General features: G+C 38.7%; 2 protein-coding genes across 4 annotated transcripts in view; one reads left to right on the top strand and one right to left on the bottom strand.

Annotated features, from left to right (window-relative positions):
• The window catches only part of LOC111332280 (protein sidekick-1), a 32211-nt gene extending 18829 nt beyond the window's left edge, over positions 1 to 13382 (bottom strand). The window contains exons 1-7 of one of the 3 annotated variants that reach the window (XM_088737386.1): positions 13213 to 13382; positions 9791 to 10104; positions 9396 to 9540; positions 4315 to 4628; positions 3090 to 3237; positions 1955 to 2260; positions 1205 to 1506 (exon numbers count right to left, since the gene is read on the bottom strand). In XM_088737386.1, the coding sequence (XP_088593512.1) occupies positions 1205 to 1506; positions 1955 to 2260; positions 3090 to 3237; positions 4315 to 4628; positions 9396 to 9540; positions 9791 to 10104; positions 13213 to 13282 (1599 nt within the window). In that variant the 5' untranslated portion in view covers positions 13283 to 13382. Of the gene's footprint in view, positions 1 to 1204; positions 1507 to 1954; positions 2261 to 3089; positions 3238 to 4314; positions 4629 to 5611; positions 5778 to 9395; positions 9541 to 9790; positions 10105 to 11733; positions 11862 to 13212 lie in introns of those variants that run through there. The other 2 variants (XM_088737385.1, XM_088737387.1) reach the window with 2 other exon arrangements.
• The window catches only part of LOC111347091 (uncharacterized), a 325446-nt gene that overhangs the window by 149719 nt on the left and 155182 nt on the right, over positions 1 to 20545 (top strand). The gene's annotated exons all lie outside the window — the stretch shown is intronic.

The raw sequence follows: 20545 nt of genomic DNA, 5'->3' as shown, positions 1-20545 counted from the left end.
TAAAAAATGGTGTCATTCGGAGTAAACGTTCTTTTCTTAACTCAAGAAAAAAATTTTGGGGGGCTCTGTCGTTATTTCACAAAAGCCCTTTAAAACTGATCAAGTTGGAAAAATCGTAATTCTCTTTTAAAAAGCCACACCAACCCGTATTATACCGTTAATTTCAAGTCGTTTTATCAGTATTTCCTTAAGCTCTGACGCCGGCACCCAATTTGACATTGAAACTACCAGTTATTCTATTATTTCGACTATTGTCCGAGCAGTCGACAAAAGGAAGTAAAAAACAATAGCAATCAGAAAGTGCCGCACACGCTCGTAACCTCGCTCTCCAATATGACATTTTATAACTTGAATAATTCCAGAACTTAAAAATGGTTTAGGCTACAATGACAATCTTGAGATGTTTGTTGATTCCTCTTTCGTGGAATCAACAAACATCTCAGCAGGTTTCAGAGCGTGACGTGGCACCAAGATGGTTAAAGATTACATGTGTCACCAAGATGGTTAAAGATTACATGTGTCACGGTGGGCGCTTTCCATTTGACATAAATTTTCGAGATTTCCGGTCAGAAATCGAATGCAACGGGAAAATTTCCGCGATAAGTTTTCGAAAATTTAGGAATACATTTTGAGTGTACCCTCTTAGATACGGTCGCAATCGTTCCATTCGGCCAGTGAAAATACCGACATTTTGAACCCGTGATTTTTGTTGAATGGAAAGCGACCCTTTTCACCTAAAACCTGTCAATAAAACACCTTCATGTCAACAATATTTTATCATAAAGGTAAAACAAACATGACTTAGCAAACATAGCCGTGTCAATTTTCGAATCCCGAAAAATCCAAAAGCGCGCCATCCTAGATATAAGCTGATCGGTTTTGCCCCTTTTTCAACTCCAAATCGCGAAATCCGATTCTAAGAAGGCACAATCGAAAGAATGTAATTATTTTGCGTCGATACAGCCCATAAAAGGGCTCTAACGAGCGAATTGCTAATGGTAAGTTTACCCCACTAGGATAAACTTTACCCGGCGGTAAACTGATACAAACAAAGCACTCTGATTGGTCAATTCGGGTAAAAATTGCCCTCATCTGGTAAATGTTTTTAGTGCATATTGTTTTTCATAAGGGCACAATGTTTTCGGCATGTGTTACTCTGTAACTTTTTTGAGCAGTTAAGTCGCATACTGTATTTCCTATATACCTTGACTTGTCCACCTTCCATGTAGTCCGTCCAAGTTGTCCCATCCGTGGATATTTGTAGTGTATAGTTCTTCACCCACTGATCTGCTTGAGAATTCCCTTGAGTGGACACAGCACAGACGATATGAAGTGTCTGTAGATCAATCTGTAGATATGGGCTAGTGTCATTTGTTTCTGCACACCATGGTGCTCCTAATTCATAGTTTAGTCGACCATTCCCGGCTGGTGTGCTGGAAGAAGAAGCAGTTATCCTACTGTCTGAAATGTTTCCACTCTCCATTCCAAGATCATACTGAACACAACCTAAAAAATTAATAAAAATCTGTTCGAAATTTTACATATAACCAGGAAACAGACCCATGGCTTTGAACGGGGGCTCACGGCTGTTTTCCAAAGCATTTGCAGCTATGGGAGCCGTAATTTATTTAGAGGACCTTACAGGGACACCGTGGAAGCCCCATGTGCTAGGCTTCCATTATTTGTAGCAGGGCAGCCATTAACAAATAAAAATTTTACGTTGACCCAACAGAGAAGCCTCTTAGACTTGCCTCGCTCTCAATGTGTGGCTTCATAGCCCAGTTATGAAAGGCACGGTTTTGAATTCTATTGAAGCCTGAACTTTTTCTAGCTTTCTTTCTTCAATTGTAAACAAGATCATTTCTCTCTTTAATTTCATTCGCAGGTCCACTGAAATTTCTTCCATTCAAAATTGTGATAATGTTTTTCGCTTCCTCCTTCATCTAGCACATACCATCTCCCTGTGTTCTCTCACCCTTAACAGGGCTCTTCGGTCCATCACCATCGGAAGTATAGGCCAGGACTTGAAATTCATATTCTGTGTACTTTTGGAGCCCAGTCACAAGTCTGCTGAATGTCGATCCACTGGTAATATTTAAGAAGGAAAAACACCTTGCAAAGCACTTCTCTCTGTAAAACAGTTTAAACCCTGTAATGTTTCTTCCATGCCTGGCAAAGATTGGTGGTAACTGCCAGGAAGCTGTGATGCTGGTAGAAGAGCTCGTAGTCAAATTGAAGGCAGTAGGAGGTTGCGAGGGAACTGAAATGTTAAAGAACAACAGTAATGTGTTTTTATTCTCTGCTTATCATTGATGCGAAAGTGAATTAATCATCCTTGTGAACTTAGAGAGCATTAAATGTTCCCCAGAGCAGTGCGGAGGATCATCACCAGAGGGGACTGTGTATATGCATTAGATATACATTATTTATATCCTAAGCGTGAAGACGTGCTCTACGGATAGTTGGGCAAGCAATTGTGCTGCAATGGCAACATTCTAGCCTCCAGAATCTTCAGTGCACTTGCAATGTAAACAATCACATCACACACTGCATTATATCAAGTATGAATAAAAATATTGTAAGTACAACTTTCTTTCATTTAGCAAATGGAGAACCTGAAGGATCTCAGTAGAGTAGATGAGGTAAGGCTCAAAGAGAATTAAAGTTATTGATTGTCAAATTCTCTTATGGTGAGCTCTTTAATTATTTCAAAAAAATTCTCATCTTACTAAGGCTCTATCAATGCATTTGCGTTATTTACCAAGCGTGAGGTCGAGATGGCTGGATTTTGCTGAGTTTTTTTTCCTTTTTTTACATTGTTATGGACCGAGACGAAGTTGAGGTGAATAAAATGCGGAGAGAGAACGAAGTATAAGGACCTGAGTTCTCTTAACTCTTTTGGGAGATCGTTCCAGTGTTTCACAGATGCACATTTAAACAAAGACTGTCGCATTGCTGATGACATGGTTCTCCCTAAATCTGATAAGGTGGTATCCCTTAGAGATCTTTTGCGTACTTCTGATCGCTTGATCTACTAAATAATTCTTTAACTGATCTGGACAATGTTAATTTCAGTTTTAAATAAATACCTTTAGTTAGAAGTACTCCATAAACTTCTACTCTCAAAGCCTTCCAAATGTGGTATGTTGTTGGTTGAAAGCGGATAAACTTTGCACTTGAAAACTCCCGAAGACTGTTTTTAACGATGCCATTTTGGTTTGAGTTCCCGGGAAAGATCTATAGTTTGTGGTACAAATTTGAAATTATTGTATCAAAAATTTTCTTTATTCTACTGCATCATTTTCCACTATTACACATCAGCTATATCCATGTCTGTAATGGCTAATGCTATTGAAAGACTTAGTTTCGGTTTTTACAAAACTAACCCAGATCAGTATGTGACCCTGCATATCATATCTGGTAACTACCTTGGGGAGAGATACATGTAGTTTGTGAGAGATCATAATAAAAGAACTGGTGGTTCGACAACACACCGAAAAATAAGAGACACTTTCACAAAATGTTTTCTGCGTTCTTTGTTCTCGATTACATACTCCATTTTTTTGTAAACAACAACAATAAACTATAGAACATAATCCATCGGTTGTAAAAAATCGTTCACTGGGAATGACAATGGTGGAAAGAAAGACGAAACAAATAATATGACCTGATTAATCAGGCAGTTTTCTTTTTTTCTTAAAGGTTAGAAATTAAAGGAATAGTTTAACACTAAATTGTATGAAGACTTCATTTTGGAATCACACCCTGAGTGGGAACAGAATTTTCCATGATGTTTCCATAAAGGACAAAAGGCAATCAAGTTGGCTAAAGAAAAATTATTTTGTTCCTACATATACGCTCAGTTCCGTTGATACACTCCTCATCCTTTTCAATGACTACACAAAGATTAGTATTTCTGTGTGGGTAATAACTGTAGTTGATATCTCCTGTGTATTGTTCTAAACAGTTCCGTAAATCAAATGGTAAATTTAAGAAGTGATGGTCAGTAAGTCCACAAGACGTGGGCTAATTAACATTTAAATAGTATTGAAAATGAACTATGTTATTACATTTATACACTATACTATGTATACGCACATAAGTTTGTGCTTTTGCTGGAACGAATAATGTACATTCCAGACACATTTTGCAAATTACTTAAAAAAAGTAATTGAGACTGAGTCTTGACCAGGTACACACTTCTTTTGTGTCCCTCCTCTTGAATCAAATATTGAATCAGTGTTCTAGGACCCATATATTTTTGGCTGTTTTGATATGTTAATGTATCTGCGTATGACCTTCATATATACCGACCTTGTCAACATTGGTTTCTTGGTAGGTGACAGCAGTGATACCATCCATTGATAACTGAATCTTATAGTTTGTTGTCCACTCGCTTATACCATTAGCTCCTTGGGTAGCCACAGCACAAATAACGTACTCATACAGCAGGTCAATTTGTAGGAAGTCAGCAAGATTGGTCTTGGTCTCGGGTTCCCAACCCCGATTAGTTCCATTCAATCGACCAAAAGAGGGTTTAGACCTATGGTCATAATACGAGGAGGCAGAGAAGCTGCTGTCTGGAATTGTACCACCAGAGGCCAAACCAATGTCTTCTGAATCACAAGCTATAAGGTAATAATTTAAATTCAGCCTTCACACTTTTATGCAAAAACGTTGTAGCACCATTGCTTGAAGTTGACATGATCACAAGCACTTTAAAAGCTAGTTCTGACAAACCAGAAGAAATACATGGGTGTACCAATGAATGTAAGACACTGTACTTGCCCACTTAAAGGATGTGGTAAACCATGAGTGACGAGAATGCCTGAATGGATGCGCCCGAGACTTAAGAAAGCTCTGGAATGACAGAATAAAATAGCCATATCCTCAAGGGACACCGCCTAGTAATTTCCTGTGAGCCCCGCCAGCAAATGTTACAAATCATACACCAAGGATACATGGAAAAAGAAAAATGTCTTCTGAAAACAGTAGGTTGTCTATTTTAACCGGGTATATCAAGAGATATAAAGAAACTGACTGCAAACTGTGCCACATGTATAAAATTCTCCAAACAGCAACCGTAAGAGTAACTACAACTCCATGGAGTGCCTAGTTTTCCATAGCAGGAGCATGGATAAAATTTGCCAAACAAGGGATACCGGTTAAAAAGGGAATGGCAGATATTAGATCTGAGCCCGCGAAAAAGCGGTTTTGTTTAAAGATACGCGGAATCGAGGCACTTGGGCCAAAGGCTTTGAAAATTCTCAAAGGTATCACTGTATATTTCAAAACAACTCGCATTTTACGCTATTTTTTTACTTTTATCGACAATCTGAAGCATTCAAAAGGCAAAGATAGCAATGTTTAGACATTGCATTGCATTCGGATGCAACAACCGAGGCGATAAACCACACTGCAAACATCTTGGCCGGAAAGTCATCATCAATCGAGCGTCTTTCCTTCGGAGCCTTCCTTTTGGTTTTCTGCTCGGAGAAACTGAATATTGTCGGAACTGAGTCTGACTTAAAGACTAACTTTCCGGCCAGCATATGACTGGAAAAGTCTTCCTTTTCAAAATTTTCATTGCATAAAAGGAATTTTTACTTACGGGCGTGTTTTCCCGTTTGATCTTGACAAGCCAAGTCGCCAGAAGCTTCCTGATGCCCAGTGGCAGTGAATGCCACGAAAGATGCTTGGAATGTGGTTTGTCGCTCTGGTTGTTGCATCCAAACGCAATGATATGTCTAACCATTGCTATCTTTGCCTTTTGAATGCTTTAGATTGTCGATAAAAGTAGAAAAATAGCATAAAATGCGAGTTGTTTTGACATATACAACGTTACCTTTGAGAATTTACCAAGGCTTTGACCGAAGTGCCTCGATTCCGTACATCTTTAGACAAAACCGCTTTTACGCGGGCTCAGGTCTAATATCTGCCATTTGTTGTATTCTGCATCGGCAGAGCTGAATAATGAATGCTACGTCAGTGGGTATGCGGTCAACAACGCGGGCTCAAATGTCCTAGCTCTAAAATTTAGCGAAATTACCGGAAAATAATATGGGCTGACCTTTAAAACCGAGGAACTCTTTTTTCGTCGAAGGCACTTTCCTATCTCCAAAGGTTTAAAGGAGAAAATTAATTTGTGAAAATTTTTAGGGGGTGTACCAAGTTTTTGGAGGTTGTTCTCTAAAAGAAAAGCAGCAAGGAAAACGACGCCTCGAAGCAACAGAATAGGAAATTAACCATGCGAATGACTCAAAATTCATGTTTCTGCGGCAAAACCTAGCGCATGCGTATACGTTATTCAGCTCTGTCTTCTGCATCTACCTTGCAGCGGACGACTCCAGCGCTCGCAAACTATACAGTGGAATCAAGAACGTCTTCGTCATCGACAAAACGTCCAGAAACAGCAACTCAACAAGATGCTATGAACTACTAAAATTAGAACTGTTGGGGAACTGCTTAAATTAGTAATTTTCTGACTAGGTGTTTTGAATTGTTCAGGCACGTTTCATTATCTTGAAATCCTTTTGCGAATCTTGTGTTAGATCACATTTTTATTTTTACATTCTGTGTGATGTGCCCTTGACCGACGGTTAGTGGTGTTTAAGTTCGTCCTTGACCTTGCTCAGTGTCCTCATCGGGGAGTTTTGTTTAGGTTTTAGTTCTCGAAGATTGGTTGTTTCTCAAGTACTTTGTTGTTCATTTCGAATGCCTTGTGATATTTGTTTGGTTAGCATTCTAAAGAAACCATCGAAATTAGACTTATGAACTCTTTTACAGACTACATTTACGACATATCATTGAAGCCTTTTAAGATTCTCATTGCAATGCACTCAGCTTATCAGTCTTTCCTATTAGTGTTTATAGCCTTGCTGTTTATCACACCCAATAGACTTTCAGGGTGGAGATGTAAACACATTAGATCTACGGTGTTACGCATGCGCCGCGGGAAGCGTCAGCACAGGGCCTGTGGATTTCAGAGTTGCTTTCGTTACTTTTTAAATAAGAGGTAAGTGAGGACTAGGAGAAGGCTACGAGCATCTCTACACAAATTATGTTTGGTGATTCAAATATTCAAAGAAATACCTTTTATAAGATCTGTAGATCAACTCTCACTTCAACTTAGTTGCCCGATACTTCATAACCATTAATTTGCATTCTTTACCTCACAAAAATTACAATTGGTCAGAAATTAAAGACATTCAGATTTTTTAACATTTCATAATGAAGTTTTGAGTACAATAATAAACTTAAATTCAGCCCTTTCCTTTCAGCTATTCCCCTCTGACTTAAATTTAGTTTCCTGGGTGAATATTTATTGACAATTAATTCCATGTTGAGCAAAGGAATAACAGGTTGTCATGGGTGTCTTGGTGTTTTTGATTTCTGAGATTTTTGAACACTTATCTAAATAACAAGTATACGTCATCAAAATAGACTAAAAAAGTAAAGATTAGAAGAGTATCTTAGACTACCCTACAATATAATAATAGTGATGATAATAATAATAATAATAATTACGGTTATAATAATAATAATAATTGTTAAGGCTAAGCAGGTTAAGCAATGGTGGGGTGAGTTGAGAGAGGCTGGTCCGACTCTTGGATACAATCCTAACTCAAAGAAATGCTGCCTTGTTGTTAATCCGGATAAGGAAGACCACGCGAAGGAAATGTTTGCAGGGATTGGTATGAACATCACTACCGAGGGACACAAACACCTTGGCGCTGCGCTGGGCTCTCGGTCTTATCTTAAGCAATATGTGGGTGGAAAGGTAGAAGAGTGGGTGAAAGAAGTGACGAGGTTGACGGAGTTTGCAAGATCTCAGCCACAAGCTAGTTACGCCGCATTCACATTTGGGCTTCGACACCGGTGGAAGTATTTTTATGAGGACACTGCCGGATATTGAGAACCTACTACAGCCTTAGAGCATGCAATCTCGGATGTATTTATACCCTCGCTCAGAGAACGCAACTGTTCTGATGAAGAGCGTAGTCTGGTACCATTACTGGTGCGTATGGGAGACCTTGGGCTCATTAATCCATCTGATACTGCGGATGCGGATTATTTAGCGTCTGTTACGGTAAGCGCTCCACTCGTAAGCAAAATAGAGGCGCAATCCCACGAGACCTCAGAAGAGGCCGAGGTACAACGACTGGTATACGTCACCTGGAAAGAAAAGGATGATAGACTAAAAGAAAAGCTCGAGAAGGTGAAGGCCTTATTACCAGACAAGACACAAAGAACCGTAGACCTGGCCTGTGAAAAGGCGCATCCAACTGGCTTACAGTTATTCCTCTCAAAGACATGGATTTCGATCTCAACAAGCGGGAATTTAGGGACGCTGCGAGGCTTCGATATGATTGGCCAATACCCTATAATCCATCAGTATGCGTTTGTGGGAGCTTGTTTACAGTGGATCACGCAATGATCTGCCATCGTGGAGGCTTAGTCATTAAGCGTCACAATGAAATACGCGATCTAAAGGCAGAGCTGCTCGACATGGTTCGTTACGATGTGCAGGTGGAACCGGCTTTACAACCTATTACAAGCGAGTAATTTCCCAGAGGGACTAATCAATCCCCTAACGCACACCTCAACGTCCACTGTAGGGGTTTCTGGGGGGGACAGAGGGCTGCTTTTTTCGATATAAGGGTGTGTCATCCCAATACAGACTCATACAGAGATCTTAGCCCCAAGCAGATTTACAGGATTCATGAAAACGAAAAGAAGCGAAAATACAACTCCCGTGTAACAGAAGTAGAGCAAGGCACTTTCACCCCACTGGTATTTACAACGACGGGGGGGATGGCTGACGAATACCTGAGGTACCACTAAGATTAGCAGAGCTATTATCTGCAATAAAGCAAGAGAGCTACCCCACAACAATTTCATGGGTCAGAGCGAAAGTGTCCTTTGCAATTTTGCGGAGCGCGCTCCTATGTCTAAGGGGATCTAGAACCACGAGAAGGAGAAACTTAGACATTAAGGACAAGGATCTGGAAGTAGAGAAGGGTCGAGCAAGACTTCCTTAAACTCATCATTTATAGATTATTTTTATTATTTTTATAGTAAATTTTTCTAATTATTCTTTTGCGTTGAACTTTTGAAGACTTTGTATTCCTTTGTCAAGAGACTTAAAGTAAGATATAGACTACCTTAAGAGCACATTATAATTTTATTATTCATAGCCATATAATTATGTAGTTTAGGTTAGTGATATTTTTCCTTAAAAGGAGAATTGTAACTTGCAAGATTTTTTTTATTTTTTTATACACTTTCATGTTAGATTCAATAAAAGTTATTTCTCATTAAACATAATAATAATAATAAAAATAATGATATGACGAAAGCAATTATGTAAAAATATATAAAAGTTTCCAACTCACTTGACGCTTTTTCTACTCCAAACACCTCTAGTCTCATGCACACCCCACCCTGGTGTGTTTGTGGCAGAAATCGTAAGAATCTTGTTAACACTCCATAAACAACATGCTTCACTTCTGAGTTCCTGTTGTCATTTCCTCTTAGAAACTTGAAACAAACAAATATTCACATATCATCAATAACTTTTTTTCGAAATTAGAAAAAATAGCAGGGTATAAAAATATAAACAGTGCAGATACCATAAGATAAACAATTAATAAGGAAAAGATTTCGATATCATTTTAATTGTAAGATACTCTATATCGTCAGACTTAATAATCCATGTTATACAAATTATCTAAGTGTACACTGGTCATTTTTTTGAGCAGTTATGTCTCATACTGTCTTTCCTATATACCTTGACTTGTCCACCTTCCTTGTAGTCTGTCCAAGTTGTTTCATCAGTGGATATTTGTAGTGTGTAGTTCTTCACCCACTGATCTGCTTGAGAATTCCCTTGAGTAGACACAGCACAGATGATATGTAGTGATTTTAGATCAATCTGTAGATATGGGTTAGTGTCACTAGTTTCTGCACACCATGATGATCCTGATGTGTAGTTCAGTCGACCATTCGTGGCTGGAGAGCGGGCACTTTGTTCAGTAGAGGCAGTTATGTCACTATCTGGAATTGTCCCACTTCCCACTCCAAGATTTAAATCAACACAGGCTCCTACAAAGAAAAAATTACATTTGCATTTAACATAATCATAACAATTATTGTAACAGGTATAATGAGTTGGATGTGGGAAGCACGTGGATGCCTTAAATCTTTTTATAAATTACCTCTGATAAAAGGTTCATGTCACAGATAGTTAACAACTATTTACCGAAGTGGTGGTCGATGGTGGTAAACAGGAAAGTAAATTAACTCTTCTATACCTGCAAAGATAACAAGTGCCTATCTTTAACGCTATCCCCAAATTAGTATATACTAATAATATATAATAATATACAGTGCTGGTATCCCTCCTACAGTAGACAATAGCCACAAAAAAATCTGTCGCGCATGAAATATCGTTTCTTTACAAGTCAAGCCTAAAAGAACTTAACAGAAAGTTTGGATCGTTCATTGCGGCCATTTCCTTACTGCTTATATTTTGTCTGTTCCACAGTGTATTACCGTGGCATATTTTTCACGTTATCATGACCTTATTCAGTTAAATGACATTGTACTAGAATAATTAACAATTATTCCACGAGCGTGCGTTGGATATGAGATGAAAGATAGCCAACGAGGCGCGTAACGCCGAGTTGGCTATGATCATCTCATATCCAACAAGCGCGAGTAGAATAATTGTTTTATAAAAACTCTCCCAAGAAATTATTATTTTGTAAGAAAAAGCCGGATTTTTTAGCTCCCTTTTGATTTTAAGCTGACGCGTACGCTTGCCATATTTGTAGATTATGGTATATTGGCTCATATACCATAATGGCTAAGCCAATAAAAAGTCTTGAATTGCATTATCCAAGGATCCAGTTTTTGATAATAAATAATAGTTAATTCACACCTCATTAAGCATACAGTTCCTTCATGAGAAGACAAACAACGGCGAAAAGAATCGACTATCTTTGGCCTAGCTCTGTTTTAGTGCAATACCGGATTAAATAAAATAAAATTTTTAGGCTAAGTAGTACAGGCATAATGATATCCAAGGGCGCTTTAACCTGAATTGATTCAAATGTTACCACCCGACAGCTTCAGGATGGATTCAGAATCTCTGTTTGCTGACAGAATAGTTCAAAGTTTAAATTGACTTTCCTAACTCTTTCCTTCATGTGCCTAACTGAGGTAGTCAAAAAAGCGTGAAGGATTTCAACTGTCCCCTTTTTTGCAAGATAATCTAATCATTAACAAAATAATTTGGATATATCAACAAAGTTGAAATGGTAAATTGGCCACCGTAATGATTACAAAAGCTGACGTTTCGAGCGTTAGCCCTTCGTTTCGCTCCGACGAAGGGCTAACGCTCGAAATGTCAGCTTTTGTAATCATTACTGTGGCCAATTTACCATTTCAACTTTGTTTATATATCCAAATTATTTCGTTACTCCCACCGACGCAGCCCCAAACAGTTTCTTTCGAAACTATCAGCCTTTAATCATTAATAAAAGCGAAACTCGGAGCAGCTCTTTTATCATTTTGGTATTGATGCTGTCTGCATTAGCGACTAAGTTGTGATGTGCGCGTAACATTTAGACATGTTCAACCATAGTTACTATGGTTCAACTAATTCGCTAGCTGTATTAAATTAGAATAGAGATAAACCTTGAGATTAGATTTCAAATAATATGTGCTCACCTGTAGCCAGAGGAAGAAGTTCAGCGAGAAAAACTATGCGGAAACAAAGCTCGAGATTAAATTTCGACATGTTTCGAGCGAAACTGTCACGGAATACCGCACGATTGTTTTGCATGACCGGCCATTTGTAACAGAAAGCTAATCCGACAAAAGATGTCTTTGTTTTTGAAAATATATGAACTTCATATATTTCATTGTATCTGATTTATCACTTTCACGGGTTTATTACGAATCAACTTAACGGCCTGCTCCCAGTTGGCTTGTTAGCTCACTTGGTAGAGCGCTGCACTAGTGTCGCAGAGGTCAGTGGTTCGAGTCCTGTACAGGCCTGATTTTTTTCAGGTCTGATTTTCGCTATTGCTTTAATAGCGCTATCTACTGCGAGGATCTTGCATCATACGTAATTTCTGTTTGTTCGTCAGTTTAAATTTCACTCTTTGATGCTTTGTTGTGCCCTCCAGGGTTATCAGCTGTTAAGGTGAAAACTGCCTCTTTACAAAAGTTCTTTGAGGAAAATTGAGAATCCATAATACTTAATCCTTACCTCGTTATGCATACAATTCTTTGGTGAAAAACAACAGAACATCTGCGATTAACTTTGTCTCAGAAGAGTATCGGGTTAAATAGAAATCTTTGCACTAAAGTGCATAGCTAAAATAAAATAAAGTAAACAGTACTCGTAGAATAATTTTCAAGGGCCCTTTAACTTGAAATTGAGGCAGATGTTACCACCTGATAACTCTAAAGAAACATAGTTGTTTCATACTCTGTCTGTTTGCTGAATGATTTAAAGTTTAAACTGAATGCTGTGAGTTTCTCTTTGCTTCCTCACTGGGAAAGTTACAAACGCATAGAGGTTTTTAACTTTCCGGTTCGTTGTAAGGTGATATTTTCATGAGAACTGTGCGAAAACCGGAACAGCTCTTTTATCTTTTTGGTATTGATGCTGTCTGCATTGACGATTAAGTGACGTCGGTGTGAGGGAGTCTGAGGACCGATTATTTAAACAAAGTTTAGCCGTTGTTTAACAAAACCGCGTTCAAAATTATCTTCATCGAAGCCGAACCTTTTATCTGAACATTTATTTTTTTTGTGAACAGTGACGAGAGGGCCGAAAACTAACAGTCGGAGGACTTTTATCTCATCACTGAGTCAACCCTTTAACTGAGAATAGCTGAGGCCCATTGCTTAGGTTAAATCGCGGTTTGGGTTAGACCTCGTTTGAATAACAGGCGTTTGGGCTTCAGGACTCAAAATTGAAAGATGTATACAACCAATTTCGCTAAATTCGATAATTGAAGTAAAAGAAAACGTTGTTGATGCTGCCTGCATTGGCGATTCATGAAGTTGTGATAGGGTGCGGAAGTCTTAGGCTTTAGAACTCAAAGGTGAAAGATATATCCAACCAATTCCGCTTCATTTAGTCATTAAAAGGATAAAAAAAAGTTACGAGTAGATTTCAAATGATACGGTGCTCACCTGAACCCAGAGGAAGAAGTACAGCGAGAAAAGCTACATGGTAACAAAGCTCGAGATCTAATTGCGCCATGTTTCGAATGTGAGTATGTCACGGTATACGATCACGATTGTTTTGCCATTTGAACAGAAAGTTCATCTGACAAAAGATGTCTTTGTTTCCCACTATTCAAGCTCGTCTTTGTGTAATTTGTAAACATATCGTTAATACATGTAAATCTGTGGTTGTCAGTCAGTTTATGTTAATTCTTTAATAATGATATATTTTAGCTCTGTTCTGTCTCGGTTTGTTCGACCTTTGAATCTATGGATGTACCATTAATACTTATATGACTGGGATTTTCTAGTAGTTTCTAACAGAACCAACATAAAGGGCGCGCTCTGATTAGTCGATTCATTGTCTATTTATGGCCCATGGGTGTTTGTTGCTAACGTGAGCAAATGCATTGAATAGTCATCGCTATATGCGTTGTTAGCGAAGCGTGAGGTCAAGAGTGCTGCATATTGGCCGAGTTCTTTCTTTGGTGGCGGTGATATATTGGTCTCCTCTCAGCACAAGGAAAAATAAAATGGTTGATACCCTGACACGTATATAGAAATCACTTACATATTTTAACCGCGGTGTACTGCATACATTTGACATGTAATCAAGTGTCAGGAGTTGGTAAGACGTGAATCGATCGTGGGTTCCTCTATTTAATTTATTGGGTATCGGATGCCGCATCACAAGCAAAACGTCTTGGCAGTCTTATTCACAAGGTATCAATCAACAAAAAAATGTCAGGCTTCTTCGATATTCTGATTGGTTGTCTAGATAGTAACATCTAAAGTTGGAGTTGCTAAAAATATGCGAGGCGTGTTGCGTAAATGGACGCAAACAAAAACGTGCATTTTCCTCGTAGGAACATTGGCTAAATCCATTCCTGAAAAAACGGCGGCAAAGAAGCCATCATGTATCTTCAAAATCGTTTTCTTGAACGTCCAAGAAACCTTTCGCCATAATCTTTCTTGTAGTAACTTTCAATTTTTGCCCCCCTGACGACCTCAGGGACGTTTGCGAAAACACAAGGATCCGCGAAATGTGAAAGAGATGATACTAGTTGCCTTTCATATCACTTTATGTCTACGATGTTTGTAAATATGCGAAAGTCGGTGTCGCAAAATCTTGCTCTCAGATACTCATCTGTCGCTGAGTCTGAAACTCCTATAATATTGAAATGCATGCCGACGTCCTTGGTACACGGTTTCTCTTATCAATTACTTTGCCAATTGTGCATTTTAACATTTTCGGACTTAAAGGAGTTTGGGGAAGCATAGCCTCTGCCCTACTTGAATCACTACGAAAAGTAGAAGCGTCTACGCACGAAGGAGCATTTCTTCCGGGTTTAATTTTGATGTTAACAATAGCGGACTGTCGGTTATTATTTGTAACTTTTAAGAGCGGCTATTACATTCTGTCTGATACTTACCACGAAATGGATTTTTGACCCCCTCCCCTTCCTTGCCCCACCTTTCATTAATTATGCGCACTTTTGCAATGGAGTAATTTCTAAGGTACATCTCGACGAAAAGTCAGATATTACAGTAGACAACTGCAAGAGATTGCACATCAAATGTACGTTATTTTATCGGCTATAAGCTGAGCAAGTGACTATTAGTGATTCTACATCCTCACCGCGATGCTTACAATATGGAGTACCTCAGGGCTCGATACTTGGCCCATTAATCTTTACTCTGTACCTGGCACCTCTTCAAGATGTCATACTTACTCGTGACTTAAATTGTATGTTCTACGCTGACGATACCGAAATCTACATCACTATTAAAGATCCTGAGCATTCTGCCGAGTCTGTAAATATTCTTCAAGCATGTGTAAATGATGTTTTTGCATGGTACACTCAGAACATGCTGAAGAGCAATCCAGATAAAACTGAAATTCTGCATTTCACCTCCCGGTTCAAGAAGCAACCGTCATTGTTGGAGACCGTAACATTAGCAAATAGTGAAATAGGAATCAAAGGAAAAGCTACGAATCTAGGCATTGCAATGGATAAAAATCTATCTTTTAACGACCATATCAAGGAAACATGCAAAAAAGCCATTTTTGCTTTAAGATCCATTGGACGTATCCGTCGATACCTTCCCAATGTTGCGTTGAAGATGCTAGTCAACTCCCTTGTAATTTCTAGACTAGACTATTGTAACTGCATTCTATATGGGATACCAAAGTATCAAAGGGACAAATACAGAGGATCCAGAATATCGCTGCTCGTTTGATAACAGGAACACGAAACACTGACCATATCACACCTATTTTAAAGAACCTACATTGGCTGCCAATCGAAGCAAGAGTTAATTTTAAGATATTACTTATAACTTATAAGATCTTAGATGAGCAGTCTACTAGTTATTTAGAACCTATTATACAAGAATACCACCCATCAAGAACACTGAGATCATCAACTCGCTCACAGTTATGCATCCCACCGATTAAATCCAATTCCTATGGTGGACGAGGTTTTTCAGTATCTGCACCGTAACTATGGAACTGAATCCCTGAATATATTAAAAGAGCGGAAACAGTAGAAACATTCAAAACTAGGCTTAAGACATTTTTGTTTAAAAAACATTACTGTTAATTAATTACTTATTCTCTATGTCTTAATAATCTGTTGTTAGGCGCATTGAGATTAGAAATGCGCCCTATAAGCATCTATTTATTATTATTATTATTATTATTACTATTATTATCATGTTTAGCCTAACTTAAATTAAAATCTGACTTGTAGAGGGGGTTTCGGCTTATAGCCGAGGGTTTAACCTGAACAGAAATTATGGACTTAATAAAACTAAGATAAATACGCATATATTCGCATACAAGCCGAGCAAAACACATGGACAAAAAAGCAAGAGTTATTGGTCATTAACTTTTAATATGTGGTGGTTCCTAAAGGAGCCGTTTGTTTTCTGTCTTGAACTGCACGTTCGAGGATGTCAGCTTATGGCTCATCTTCGCTTTCCGTATCAAATTCTTCATCCATTTCATCTTCTTCGGCGTCATTGTCTTGCTCCTCTTCATAGATGGCGTCATCCTCGGTGCAGTCAAGCGCATTGGAGATGCCGCAAGTAAGAAATGATTTCCTCACCATCTCCTCCGGGATCTCCCTCCAAGACTGCTTTATCCAACGTAGAACGAGCTTTCTTGACGGCGCTTTCTTTTTCCCAGCAGGAGTAAACTCGAAGGGGCCAGTTACCATCCACGACAGGTACTTTCTTCTCATATTCTCCTTGAAGGGCTTATTTAGACACTTGTCTAAGGCTGGAGAACTGGAGTTAGGCCACCGGGAATAAAAGCTACATCGATACTTCGCCGCTGCAATGCTTCTTTCACTTACTCAGTAAGATGAGCACGAAAGGAGTCCCAAACCAACAGCGATCGCTCACCAGTGGGATTTCTTGGCATGCAGGTACGATACCACTCCTTCACGCCAACGTGACTGTGAAGTTTCTCTTCTCTGCGCCACAGGATTTCACGGGAACTGTTCGGCTGCCAATGAATTCCAGAGCACGGCTGGACGGCATCTCGAACCGCATTGCTGTCTAATCCATATTGAAAATTCTGGACAAAGGGTATCCACGGCGCTGACGAGCTGCGATCACGAACCGGTGGAATTTTACTATTTACTCTTCGTGATCGTTTGGCAGACGCTGGGCGTGGGTGGTCTTCGGTCGGAGAGTGACGGAATGGCGCCGCTTCCAGTTTATGTACCAGCCTAAAGATGCTTTGAATGCGGGATCATCGCAGAATTCTTTCGCCTTCAAACTAAATTAGGAGTGATACTTTTCACAATAATGACAAACAATCTTTTAGCTGATTGGCACCTGAGAGTCAAGTTTGTGTATGACACGTCTGCCATAGAAATACTACCCAGGAACTCTATCAGTCTGCTCAATACGATCGTTTCTAACACTCACGAATTCTCCATGGACCATAACATGAGACTAAACCCTACTAAATGTAAAGATATGTTAATTAACTTTATGTCGTATCCTAATTTTACTCTCAGACCATTAGTCATTGGTAATAACACTATAGAACGCGTATCGACTTACAAGATTCTAGGAGTATTCATTGATAGCGACCTTAGGTGGAATAGTCATGTTAACTACATATATAAAAAAGCTTGCAAGAAGCTCTACTCTCTACGTATTCTACGTCGAGCCGGCGTTGACCAACGTAGCAAGTTAAAGATCTATACAAGGATTGACAATGAACGACTATCGACACAGGATTGTTAAAGACAGGTCTCTGAACTCGGAATGTTCATATGATGAAGCCGTGAATTCAATTTTATTCATTTGATCGGATCACATCAAATTCAGCTTACTAACTGTCATTTGTTGTTATTCTTAGCCATTGTATTGAGTAGGTAACAATATTCATACAGTTGTTTCCCGAGAGGTAAGCCTAGCTTTCGTTAAATATTCATGATAATTCCCCGTGCCGTTGGATAATTAACCCGTTCTTTCATTTCATTTGAACAGATTTTAAAAGCTAACTGTGATTAAATATTTCATGAGCTCTTATACGTTTTAAGAACTAGGTCTCGGCTTATAGCTGAATGTTTTGTGTTTATGTTTGAAGACGATCGTATCAAGTTTAAGAGTTAAAAGTTTAGGGTCTCGGCTTATAGCCAGGCTCGGCTTATAACCGATAAAATACGGTGAGTAGAAAACCTCGGATAAAATATGTAATTGATTTCTATATACGTGTCATGTTTTCAACCATTTTCTTTTTCCTTGTGCTGAGAAGAGACCAATCTATCACCGGCTTATTCGTTTTTTGCTGAACCAGCAAGTATTTCAAGCTAAACAAATGACAAGTCAAACATTTTGGTTGCCGAAAATCTGTTACATTTCAAACTTTGTAGACTAGGAACACAACATTCTAAATAAATGTCAAAGTTGACCGCTGAACAAGATCTGATCAAAGATGGCAGATTCTCCTTTTGATTTACATCAGCTTTTAGGGCACCAAATTATCTTTTTGCCACTAACACATATCATGTAAGTCGACAAGTATCACGCCGTAAAAGACCAATGATCTTGATCGATCTTCCCGAGAGCTCTCACCGCTTTTAATATTTCAACAAGGCAACGAAGCAAATCGAATCTGGTACTGACATAATGGCCCCTTATCTAACAAATACCAGCCAAACAAATGATATCACGCCACAAGTTGCAACTAAGGCACCACAAAGACGTGTATGTAGTATCAAGTTTCTTCCCAGATTTCATTTGTTAAAAATTTCGACTGCATGTGCCCTAGATGTTCATCACCAACTGCTGCGTTTCCTCGAGAATAATCCAAATATGGCTGCCAAAAAAGTTCTCAAAAAGGGCTCAACTTGCGCCATTCAAAGATTCTTTCCGCGTTCATGTTTAAACGATACTCTCTGGGAGATTTCTTTTAAATTTCAGGTTATTTTAAGTTAATAAAACAAAGATGTGGTTTACGGAATTTTGATGATAGACTAAAATGCAGGAGGTAGATGTAAATTTCACCTCAGCATGGGTTAATCAATAGCCCCAAAATTTAATAACTGATCTTGGAAGTCCATTGATGACTTTCACTGCCCATACAGGAATAATGATCAGAAGTGGTTGGTGACTGGAGATATTGGGCCTTAAAATACCCTTATTTTTGGACTTTGTCAAAACCAGAAAAAGTCGTCGTAACCAGGAGGCCATGGCTCCTGTCTTTACTAAATCGAGAAGTAAGGGAAGAAATGAAATGAAAAAGTTAAAACAATTCAATTTTCTTAAAGTAGGATAGTTATAGAATACAACCCAGCTGACTGAATTTGCGGATGGATTTTCTGTTTGTCACAGCAGCAATGCATAGTTAGCTAATTAATTACTCGGGCTTTCCGAAGCAAACACCCGCGTTATAACTTCGGCTTGGTTTTTTTTTTTTTTTTCGCGTTCAGTCACAAAACGCAGTTCCACTACAGCGCATGCGTGACGTGTACGCGCATGCGTAGAATGAAGCCTAGAGTGCATGGCTTAAAGGAATGGTTGCCTTCGTGGAAAGTTCCTTGCTTGATGCACGCGAAAGAAAATCGATGAATATTACGCCCAATACACATACAAAGTCACACACCGTTCGCGGTAGACCCACGCAAAAACTTGTGGAGCGTTTTGGGAACGGGTCGGTCCGCGAACTTTACGAGAGATCAATTTACGAGCGATACTTAACGAGTGAACCTTCTATCGAGGAATATCAAGCGAAACCTGCTATATCAAACGAGCTATCTCATATTATGTTTACATGTAAACACAACCGTGTATTTAAACGTGATCGAGAACCCAGTAGAATACCAGAAGGTACTCTTAAAAGTCTCAGAAGAAAGGGCAGAAAACTGAAGGAATTTGTTTATGAGCGTTAATTCGTCCAAGCGTACCGAAGTCCTCTCGGCTACGTAGCTATGTGAAGGTTAGAAGAGTTACAAAGAATGTTTGTAAGCTTAATTAATACGAAGAGGGAGAGATTAAATAAAGTTCCACAACATGAGAAGAAGTATTTGTTGACTTGTTCTGTGAGGTTATATCAAAGTATAATTAAATTGAAGTATAGAGCAAGTCGGTATTTATCAATGAGTTTAAGCTCTTTGATTTACAATAACAAACGAGGAATCAATTCTGTCAATGATCTTGTGTCGATAATGAATACTGGAAATCTATACATTACCTACCCAGGGTTCGTAAAAGCCTTGAAAGTCGTTGAAGATGCATGAATTTAAAAAGAAAAAATTCAAGGCCTTGAAGTGCTTGAATTTGAGGACTAGAGCTTGATTTTTGCAATGCTTTTTCTTTGGCAATTTTCAAGTTGAAAATTACAGTACTTTCATGGAAAAGCTGAGAAATGATGTGAAATAATTTTAAAATTGCTTATGCAAACCTTTTCAAAAGTGGTCCTTCAATTTTCTAAAACTTGGTCTTCGAAGTCATTGAAAAGTCCTTGAATTTCAACCTTTGGCATCTGTAGGAACCTACTCCTATATGGCAATATTTTATTCTGATTGCTGTCTAGTACCATAACGACATTCATTACGCTCCAGCAGACAAAAATAAATGCAAGTAGACTTATTCATGACCAGAAATGACGAAATTGCTTGACGTCAGTAATGATGGTAGTCCCCTAAGATAACTCCAGATGTGTGATATTGAAAGCCTGAGTTCACGCAGCTATTTGTCTAGTTATGCAAAAAAATGCAGGAAATGGAGGTTTTCCCAAGGGGACCTTATATCTCCCAGGGAATTAAACATTTTGACC

This window comes from Stylophora pistillata, chromosome 11 (genome assembly GCF_964205215.1).
Source record: "Stylophora pistillata chromosome 11, jaStyPist1.2, whole genome shotgun sequence".
Lineage (NCBI taxonomy): Eukaryota > Metazoa > Cnidaria > Anthozoa > Scleractinia > Pocilloporidae > Stylophora > Stylophora pistillata.
The sequence above is the reverse complement of the archived record's forward strand: the minus strand, read 5'-3'. Positions and strand labels throughout refer to the sequence as shown.